This window comes from Gekko japonicus, unplaced genomic scaffold, assembly GCF_001447785.1.
Source record: "Gekko japonicus isolate JY-2015 unplaced genomic scaffold, Gekko_japonicus_V1.1 scaffold1690, whole genome shotgun sequence".
NCBI classification, from domain to species: domain Eukaryota; kingdom Metazoa; phylum Chordata; class Lepidosauria; order Squamata; family Gekkonidae; genus Gekko; species Gekko japonicus.
In genome coordinates, this window is record NW_015159763.1 from 361003 (window position 1) to 371626 (window position 10624).

General features: G+C 48.3%; 1 protein-coding gene across 1 annotated transcript in view; it reads right to left on the reverse strand.

The window, feature by feature from the left end:
• HECW2 (HECT, C2 and WW domain containing E3 ubiquitin protein ligase 2) overlaps window positions 1-10624 on the reverse strand; it is a 207840-nt gene that overhangs the window by 156263 nt on the left and 40953 nt on the right. The window contains 2 exon segments of the mRNA XM_015406124.1: window positions 105-124; window positions 1783-1896. Of these exon segments, the coding sequence (XP_015261610.1) occupies window positions 105-124; window positions 1783-1896 (134 nt within the window).

Here is a 10624-nt window from a genome sequence, read left to right on the forward strand (position 1 = left end):
AAAGAAGAAGAAGAAGAGACTGGATTTATACCCTGCCCTTCACTACCCGAAGGAGTCTCAGAGTGGCTTACAAACTCCTTTCCCTTCTCCTCCCCACAACAGACACCCTGTGAGGTAGGCGGGGCTGGGAGAGCTCTTTCCAGAATTGTCCTTGAGCAGATAGCTGTGCCAGGGCTATGGCTTGCCCAAGGTCATCCAGCCAGGTGCAAGTGGAGGCGTGGGGAATCAATCCTAGTTCTCCCAGATTAGCGTCCATGCTCCTAACCACTACACCAGACTGCCTATTACACACACACACACACACAGTACTTCCAACAGAAATTTCACCTGCAAAGTGTACTAAAAACTCATTGAACTTTGCTCTGTTTCTGATGAATCAGGTTCTTAAAGTGAAGTAGGCCTGGGTAATGAAGTTCCACATTAATGAAGTTCCACCCTTACCTCTCTAGTTCGGTTTTACTAGCAAAATTTTGGATGGACTGGGATATTAGGACTGCCGAATTGGGAGATACCAATGGTCATGGACCTTAGCATCCAATACCAGTGATTGCTAGACAGAGTGGGTTACAAGCAGGCCATGACATGTTACTGAGACCCAAGAGCATGGTATTTTGCTTGGAGAAGCTGTGGCTCGGTGGTAGAGCATCTGCTTGGCATGCAGAAGGTCTCAAGTTCAATCCCCAGCAAAAGTGGGGAAAAGGACCATGGGTGGCAGATATTGTCTGAGACCTTGGAGAATTGCTGCCTGTCAGAATAAATACTGAACTGGATAAATTGATGGCCTTACTCAGTATAAGACTATTTCATATGTTCCTCGGATGGGTTACATTTTTAGTTAGAATAGGAAATCCTGCATTGAGCAGGGTTTAGACTAGATGGCCTGTAGGGCCCTTTCCAACTCTGTGATTCTATGATTCTGTGAAATAACTCCGTTTTTGTTGTTCAGTCGCACAGTCGCGACCCCATGGACCAGATCACGTCAGGCCTTCCTGTGTTCCGCCGTCCTCTGAAGTTTGCTCAATTTCATATTAGTTGCATCTATGATACTGTCTAACCATCTCATCCTTTGCTGTCCCCGTCTTCTTTGACCTTCAAATAAATTTTGCTACTGCCTACTTTTAGGGCTGTCATCCCCCAGACGGGGGGGGGGGTTCCCCCAATTTCTGCCCCCCCTGAGCCACTCGCCGGCCAGTTGTCAGTGGGGGAGCCCCACCCCCAAAGAGCTACCCAGCATCCAGCAGGCCTGGCGCGATGACGCCACCTGGAGTGGACGTCATCTCACCGGGCATCTCGCCGGGGGGATGCTCTAGAATTCGGCCAAAAACTCTATGGTACCACAGAGTACCATAGATATCCCAGGAAGGAGCCTCCGACCGTCACCCCTGCTGGCAGAAGGTAGGGACCTGGCAACCCTACCTACTTTAAGTCTGAGGGATCAGAAAAATAAGTAAGGTGCTCCGCCGAAAGGTTAAGTATAGTGGCAACCCAACTAAATGATCACGAGGTGGCCTTTGTTAAACCAGAATTAGAAGGAAGGACGGCTTCTCTGGGAATCCAAACAGGCCAACCCATTGGATATACACAATTAAAACAAGTGTCACACAACCTCAGAGTCTTTGTTCTCAGCAATGAACTACTTTAAAAAAAAGAGCAATGGAGGCAAGATTTCACTGATCACTTTGTCACTTGTCAAGTTCATCTGGTTGAGACAGCTGATGGGGAAACACCGGCTAACAGCCAACTTTAGAACACTAACGTAAAACAGTTTGGCCTGGCGACAGCCGTTAATAAACACGCTTACCATCACAGCAGGGTTCTTCACAGTGATGCACGGAGTTGTTGCTCGCAGGGCACCGCTTATTCCATGGTAGTATTTGAAGCAGATCTTTATTTCGGCTGGGAAGAAAAGGGAACTTATGCAAGATTCACATTCGGCAAAAGTAGTCAACGGAACGGCTGCTTTTCTAGCAACTGAAGCCACGTCAGAACACAAGAACATCAAGAAGAGCCCTGCTGGATCGGGCCAGTGGCCCATTGAGTCCAGCATCCTGTCTCACATAGTGGCCATTGCTAATCCTCTCTCACTCCAGTTTTAGTATGCGTGGGAGCAACTGGTTCCTCTGGAGGGCCCACAAAAGGGCACAGAGGCCGAGGCCTTCCCCTGATGTTGCCTCCTGGGCCCTGGGATTCAGAGGTTGACTGCCCCTCAACATGGAGGTTCCCCTTTAGTCACTGTGGCCAGTAGCAACCGACAGCCCTCTCCTCCATGAACCTGTCTAATCCACTTTGAAAGCTGCCTATGCCGGTGGCCATCACTGCAGCATCAGGCTGCGAATTCCACATTTTGAGTCACTTGCTGTGTAAAGAAGTGTTTCCTTTTGTCCCTCCTGAACCTACTGCCCATCAGCTTCGCTGCATGCCCTCAGAACGTATTAATTATAATATTCGTCCTCGTTATTTGCGAAACTGAATGGCTGTTACAGACCTGCCTACAGACTGGCTGCCGCTGACATATTGTTGGGCTGCTGAAACGTCACTGTACCAGGGCTATTTTTGGGCAGGAACGCACGGGAACGGAGTTCCATCTGGCTCCCGAGTTGGCTACGCCCAGCAGGAACTCATTAGCATAATAGGCCACACCCGACAGCAGAAACTCATTAGGATTGGCTACAATTAGAGGTGTGTGGCCTAACATGCAAAGGAGTTCCTGCTCAAAAAAAAAAAGCTCTGGGTTTTGTCAACAAACAAGGTAAAAAGAATAAGTGGCTGGATGGCCACACTTCTGGTAACATGGGGGTGTGGCCTAATATGTGAATGAGCTGTGCTGTCAGGGGTGTGGCCTAATATGCTAATGAGTTCCTGCTGTTGGGTATGGCCTATTATGCTAATGAGTTCCTGCTGGGCTTTTTCTACAAAAAAAGCCCTGATCTGTAGCCAAAGGGATTTAGGGAACTTGCGCCTTTCCCTCCATATTTTTCTTGCCAGGTTTTTGCAAGCACCTGCCTCTAACCACATCCCCCGTCACACGGTTATCCTTGAACACCCAGGATCGCGTTCCCCTCACGGTGTGTTAGGCCCTGCCCTGTCCCATCCTCAAAGCTGGAGAAAGACTTCTTTTTAAAAAAAATATATTTTATTTTGCTTTTAATTCCCATAATACAAGTTTGTACAAAACATCATAACAAAGGAAGGAATAACATTTAAGCTAATTTATCAAAGATAACCTATGATATGCCCAAATTGGATTGATTTCTAATATATCTATTGTCCTATCTTTATAATCCACTTGGGAATGGTCCCACAAACTTAATTCTACGTTCCGAAAATATATCATTATACAATTCATACATCTTTTGTTTTTCTTACCTCCCTTAACCCCAAATTATTTTTTTTCAATTGCTATTAATTATTACTTGCCAATTTATTTCTTTACACTTTTTTTTTGGGGGGGGGCCCGAAGGGGAATTTTTTTTATTTTGCATTTTCTACACACTGCACACTACAAATATGGGATTTGGAAAGGAATACTATTGCCCTATCACTATTACTATGGGAAATGGGTCAGGGAGATCTAGATACATAAAGTCTACTGGATAGGGGAAGGAAAACTACCACTCTGTTCTAAATCTCCTACTGGATATGGGGATAGGGTAAAGACTAATACAAATCACGATCTGAAAAGCTAAAAGAATAGTTTTTTTTTAACCTATTAATACAGGTTATACAGAGATTAGTTTGAGTCTACAAATATAAAATTATTAGCTTTGCACAATTACTGCCCTTAGCACTCATGCTTTAGTTTTAGTCTTTTCTTCTTAGATTTCTTCGTTTTCTGCAATTTCTTTACACTTATAATGTATAATTTTATTATGTAACTATTGCAATTAAAGGAAAGCAAGAGTTACTGCTGAACACCAAAATTTTTATCTTCTAGTGTTTATCTTCTTGAGGGGGGTTAGGGTTCCCAGCTCCGAGTTGGGAAATCCCTGGAAATTTGGGGGTGAACTCTAGAGAGGTCGGGGTTTGGGGGGGAGAGAGGTACCAGCGGGGTTGTTGCCCACCACCTTGAACAGGTAAAGTTAGGGCTGCCAACTCCCCCGGTAGGGCGGAAATCCCCCGCCCCGGAGGCTCCGTTCCCAGACGCCAGGGAATCGGGGCCCGGGGGGAACCCCACCCCAGCGTGCGCATCACCGGAAGTGATGTCGCACGCTGGGGGCGGGGCCACGCCATTTGACGTCACTTCCGGTGACGCTCTGGCGGCGCGCGCGCACACACACAATCTCGACCAGCTCCCGGAGCAGCAGGACGCTCCCCCGCCGGTAGGATTTTTTCATTTGGCAACCCTAGGTAAAGTGTTGCCTATCAGTGATATTACCTGCTAATTAGTGTTCCCTCTAAGCTGAGTTAGAGTGAGCTAGCTCACAGTTTTTTAGCCTCCGGCTCACACATTTTCATCTTTGCTCGGAAAGGAGGGCTCCAGAGCAAACCAGTTTATGCAGTAGCCAAATCGCTCGCTCACAACTTTAATGCCATTAGCTCACAAAGTAGGATTTTCGCTCACAAGACTCCACAGCTTAGAGGGAGCATTTCTGCTAATGCAAACGTCTATGTACCTTCCTATCTGAATTCCTAGATCTGTATTGTGTGTGTGTGTGTTTGATTTAATATTGTGTGTTTGAGAATCCATTCAGTAAAAGAAATCACTGCTTCTTAAGATCCAATCTCAGAGTCTAATTCTGGAATCTGGCTAAAGTTGGACTCCCGTAAACACAGGTCTGATCCTATATTTAATGCTTATTGCTGTTTAATATTCATATTCCCCACATTCAGGGCTATTTTGGGGCAGGAACGCACAGGAACGGACTTCTGGCTGGCTTCAGAGTTGGCCATGCCCACTACAGCCAAAACCTCTGCACATGCATGGCTACAGAGGGAAGGCCTGGAGAGCGACCCCCCACAGCAACTCTGCGGCGGGCGGGCCGGGGCCCCCCTGGAAGGATCGGGGTGGCATTTAAATGCTCCCCGTGCCTTCCCCAGCCTATCCAAGGGCCGGCTTCCCCAGGCGCCCCGCAGCCGTGGGGTGCCCGGGCAAGCCAAGGGAAGGCACGGGGGTGTGGCCCAATATGCTAATGAGCTGTGCTATCAGGGGGTGTGGCCTGATATGCTAATTAGTTTCTGTTGTTGGGTGTGGCCTATTGTGCTAATGAGTTCCTGCTGGGCTTTTTCTACAAAAAAAGCCCTGCCCACGTTTATTAATAAATCAAGGCAATTTGGCTAACAGGGTACAATGCCAAAGAGTCCCCCCTCCAAAGCAGCCATTTCCTGCAGGGGAACTGATCTTTGAAGTCTGGAGATCTCCAGGCCCCACCTGGAGACTGGCGATCCTAGGAGGTGGGACTTCCTCTTGGTCTCTGTGATACCAAAGGCTCCTCCCATCCCGGAATCTCCCAGGGAAGAACAGCTGACCCTCATCCAAAAGCCAGAGGTAGAAGGGGACTGGTCGCTTCCGCCTCCAGCGCCCCCCACAGTCTCGCCCAAGAGCAGCAGGAGAAGAGAGCTGGACCCGTTCTGGAAAGGTATCCTCCAAGGTCTTCTGCAAGAAGAGCGAATGACCACTCTGGACAAAGAGAGGGGGAAGGCGTTACCCACTCCCCGTGGAGGCTGACGGCCAGGAGACAAGGCAAGAGGAGGGAATCCTGCCTGGGAACACTGAACTATCTATTGAGATATATGTCAGAGTGATAGAGGTAGCAAGCAGTTACTATAGAACAGTTTGATCTGTTTGACAAACCTAGCTGTCATGCTGGTAATCATGTAATTACAGCCAGGTGTTTTCTAGCAGGTGTTACTCTTTCAGAGCTTGTTAGAGTTAGTGATTGCATCACCCTGTTAGAGATTGGCTGGAGTTTAGCATAATAGCTATCAGCTTAGTAAGACGGAGAGGACGTAGTTCTCATAGACTAAGGCACGACATGCGGTTCTATAGCCTGTAAATATCTCTGTATATATTCACCTTTATAACTATATAAACTCTCTGTGCACCTTTATAACTGGTCTGTCTCCCGCTTCTTATTTACAACACCCAATACTATCTACCAAAGTTCAGTGCAGGTTAACGGCTCTATTCGGGAACACACAGCTGCCTCGGCTTCTGATGCCCATCAAGACATTTCCTGCAGGAAGCAGCAAGCATTTGGGCCTTTCTAGGCGATTCCGCATCTAGCATTTGCTCCACATTTTCTCGACTGGGAGGGGAAAGTGCAGCTCACAACCACATTCAAATACCCTCCGGGGCCAATCCCGTACTGACTGCAGAGTCACCCCTGAACGGCCATAAAACGGCCATAAATCTATGCAGGTAAAAGGTTTCCCTGGCTCGAAAGCTAGTCGAATCCGACTCTAGGGGGGCGGTGCTCATCTCTGTTTCCAAGCCGAAGAGCCAGCGCTGTCCGAAGATGTCTCCATGGTCATGTGGCTGGCATGACTAGACACCAAGGCGCATGGAATGCTGTTGCTTTCCCACCGAAGTGGTACCTATTTATCTACTTGCAATTTCGTGTTTTCAAACTACTAGGTTGGCAGGAGCCGAGGCCAGAGACGGGAGCTCACTCTGTCACACGGCACTCAGGTCTCGAACTACCCAACTACCGACCTGTCTTAACCTCTGAGCCCCCACTTGGAGGGTACCATAAAATCCAATGATCAAAGGAACTGAAAGTGGCATGCAATGCGGGGGGGGGAGGCAACAGTGGGAGGGGTTCTGGTGTCCTGCCCCCACTGCTGGACCTCCTGGTGGCACCTGGTATTTTTGGCCACTCTATGATACAGAGTGTTGGACTGGATAGGCCATTAGCCTGATCCAACGTTGGCGTCTCTTATGTATCCTGGCCCCACTGCTGGACCCCCTGGTGGCCCATGGTATTTTTGGCCACTGTGTGACACAGAGTGTTGGACTGGAGGGGCCATTGGCCTGATCCAACATTGGCTTCTCTTATGTTCTTGTGTCTGGGGCAAGGGATGCTCTGTCTTCCTGGTGCTCGGGGGGGCAACAGTGGGAGGGCTTCTAGTGTCCTGGCCCCACTGCTGGACCTCCTGGAGGCAGCTGGTGTTTTTGGCCACTGTGTGACAGAGTGTTGGACTGGATGGGCCACTGGCCTGATCCAGCATTGGCTTCTCTTATGTTCTTATGAATTCTGTTCCAACGTGGGCTTGCTAAAACGACAGAGGGAAAAGCCAATGCAGAATCAGCCACTGTTGTCCTGGACTGGACAGGGCTTCTCCTTCCAGTGTACTGACCAAGTTAGCTGGGAAGAAGGGCAGGCACCTGTAGGGATGCCAGCTCTGGGTAGGAGAATTCCTGGAGATTGGGGGGCGCAGAGTGTGGGGGGCGCAGAGTTCAGGGGAGGACAGGGACCTCCGTGGAGTATAATGTCAAGGAGCCCACCCTCCAAAGCATCCGTTTCCTCCAGGGGAACCGATCTCTGTAGTCTGTGATTCTGGGGGGGTCTCCAGGCCACACCTGGAGACTGGCGACCCAAGCAGGAGCTGTAGCCACACACGTGCGAGCATGCCAGATTCAGCTCACAGAAAAGGGAAGAGCATGTTCTGGTGACCCTGCTGCCAAGAAGAGAGCAGGCACCACTCCCAAGAGGGGAGAACCAAGAGCGGAGTACGTGGCATTCATGTCGTCCCCCCCCCCAGCCAACTCTAGGTCTGAAGAGCCCCCAAAGTGCCAGTGAGGAGGCACAACACCTGAAACCTGCCTGGATGTGGGGTCTACAGCTGGAGCTCTAGAACGGTGGCAGGTGCTACCAAAGCGACGTTTATAAAAATCCACACAGCCATTCAAATCTCCACTGGCCACTTCGAAGCCTTGCTAGGCCAAAGCCACACCGGGCTCCACTGTCCTAGATGCAAGACTTTGTTACTTCTCAACTACTACTGAGTCCCAAATATCTGGCTGCAGGAATACAAAGATTCAGAAACGAGAGGGTGGTAATCACCTTTCCACATCTGCTCGGCTGAAACCGATTACACTTCAAAATTTGAAAACATTAAGGCTGCAGCTGCAGTGAATCATTTGTCTTCTAAAACAGAAAATGTGACCCAAAGTCATGCGATGATATTGTTCGTATGATTATACTAAAGCTGTGTGTGTAAGGTCACTGTGAATCATGGCACAACAGCTATTATATGAGGATACTAAAAGATGAGTGAAGACAAAGTTATCGGTCTTACCGAAACCGCGCAGGGGGGGAAAAGTGTCTTTTAAATACAGGAGGAAATGATAGACTTTTGCAAATAGCATGACGTGATAGAGATTGGGGCTCCGAAACTGTGTTTCTTGTACACACTTGAGCTTACCCATTCATTGTATTGTTGGTCTGTGTGTGCACTCACACAAAGCTGCCCCCCAACAGTTCCAGGGCCTGCAAAACGGAGCTCTTCCGCCTGGCTTTTGAGTAGGAGCCGCCGCCCTACTATACCACCACCGTCAAGACATCTGAATTGATGCATTGACGGGGCCCCAGGAAGAACTTGGAATTACATCAGAAACGCCGTCGCCACTGGATATGTATGCTGAGAATACCAGCTCGAGTCGTGGGGATACCATCTTGGATCTAGGACACTAGTAACTGGATAGAGCACTTTAGTCTTAGTTTTGATGTTTTATTATATTTTTATATGTTTTTACTTATGGCTAGACTAATGATCTGGCCTCTGTTAGCCGCCCTGAGCCCACTGGGGAGGGCGGGATATAAGTGTGAAAAATAAATAAATAAATAAATAAACCAGTACAAGAGTTCCATTTGTGTACCAAGACAGGTAGCCAACGACGTCCCAGTACACTCCCAAAAGACTTGTGGCACATTAAAGCCTAATAAATGTATTGTAAAGGCTGCAGTGACTCAGAGGTTAAGACGCTGAGGTGCAGACCGGAAGGTCGGTAGTTCGGCAGTTCAAGACCTGAGTGCCGCATGAGGGAGTGAGCTCCCGTCTCTGGTCCCAGCTCCTGCCAACCTAGCAGTTCGAAAGCAAGAAATTGCAAGTAGATAAATAGGTACCACTCCGGTCGCTTCGGTGGGAAGGTAACAGCGTTCCGTGCGCCTCGGCGTTTAGTCATGCCGGCCACATGACCACGGAGAAGTCTTCGGACAGCGCTGGCTCTTCGGCTTGGAAACAGAGATGAGCACCGCCCCCTAGAATCGGATTCGACTGGCTTTCGAGCAAGGGAAACCTTTACCTCTATCTAAAGAATGTCATTCTCTAAGAAGAATAACTGTATAGCTAATAGTGAAGACTGGCCTCCTCTGCGGATATCGAAATCCACGGATCATGGTCACGTTGACACCATAAACAGATTCTTCTGCAAACTTGAGGGACCCCCAAATTGGCAGAAGAATCTGAACTCTTAAAAAAACGGGGAGTTTAACTCTCCCCCCAAATAAAAGAGCGTTCTTTGTGCAAGCGCAGAAAATGCACCTGCCCGTGGCGCAGTCATTGGTGGCTGTGGCAGAGCCCAGGAGCCACGACAGGCCCAGTGGCACAGACTGGGAACTGCAGTGGGCCCACGGAGAAAGGGGGGGAGAGAGACAGGATTTCCAGCGGCACTTCAGCAACTAAACAAACCAGCTGGGGAAAATAATCATGTGGAAATGAGACAAAGAGGCAGTTATGAACACTGATCACATAAGAGTAGAAGAACAACATTACTAGCTAAGGAGATGCAAAAGTGGTCGTGTTCATGAGAAAATAAAAAATATTACTGAAATCTATTTAATAATTTGCGGTGCCTTCTATATTTCATAACCATTGTTCATGCTTGTATAGATTCTGCCCCCCCAGGCCAGTCCAGGGATGAGGAGGAAAACTACACTGGCTCAATACATTACACAATAACCCAGAGAGGTAGGCTCTCTGGATTTCAGAACAATACCCACCAGACAGAATACACTAGCACCTCCTCAGAGATGTACACTTAATACTCAAGGGTAGCGTGTGGCCAGTCAGGCTGCAAGATTTATGCTTGGGATTCAGTTACACATCAAAACAGGCAGTATTTATAAACAAGAATAAGGTTTATTCAGCGCAGAGCTTTGCAGTTAGACTAATAAGGATTTCAAAATAACAAAGGCTAGGCAATGTTTTGCCTTAACTACACATTAGAGATGCATATTTACCAAGTCAGGAACAGTTATCAGTCCAGAATAGTCCATTTGTAATAATCCAGTAGCCCCAAGGGATTTGGAGCAAGAAGTCCATCTTCGCCAATCATGAGCTTGGCTCACCAAGCAATCCTTTGTCCTCCAACAGAGCACATGGCAGGACAGCATGTGGGTGAACAGAACACCAGAGTAACAGAGAGCATAGCAGGAGAAAGAGAGAGAGCTCTTTCCATAGGGTTTGAATAGATATAGGGTCATTCCAGTCACAATCAGCTGTGGACATTCAGCCAATTGCGAGTGGGCATAGGGGTGTCTAATTTGTTGGTTGTCCTGGTTACAACTTCTGACTGGTCAGTACTCTGAAGGCCACACCTGCAGTCATGTGGTCCCCAAATTCCAACCACTCCATAGCGTACGTGTGTCTTTGCCTGTTTGCTAGGGCCATCTGTTCTCTGCCA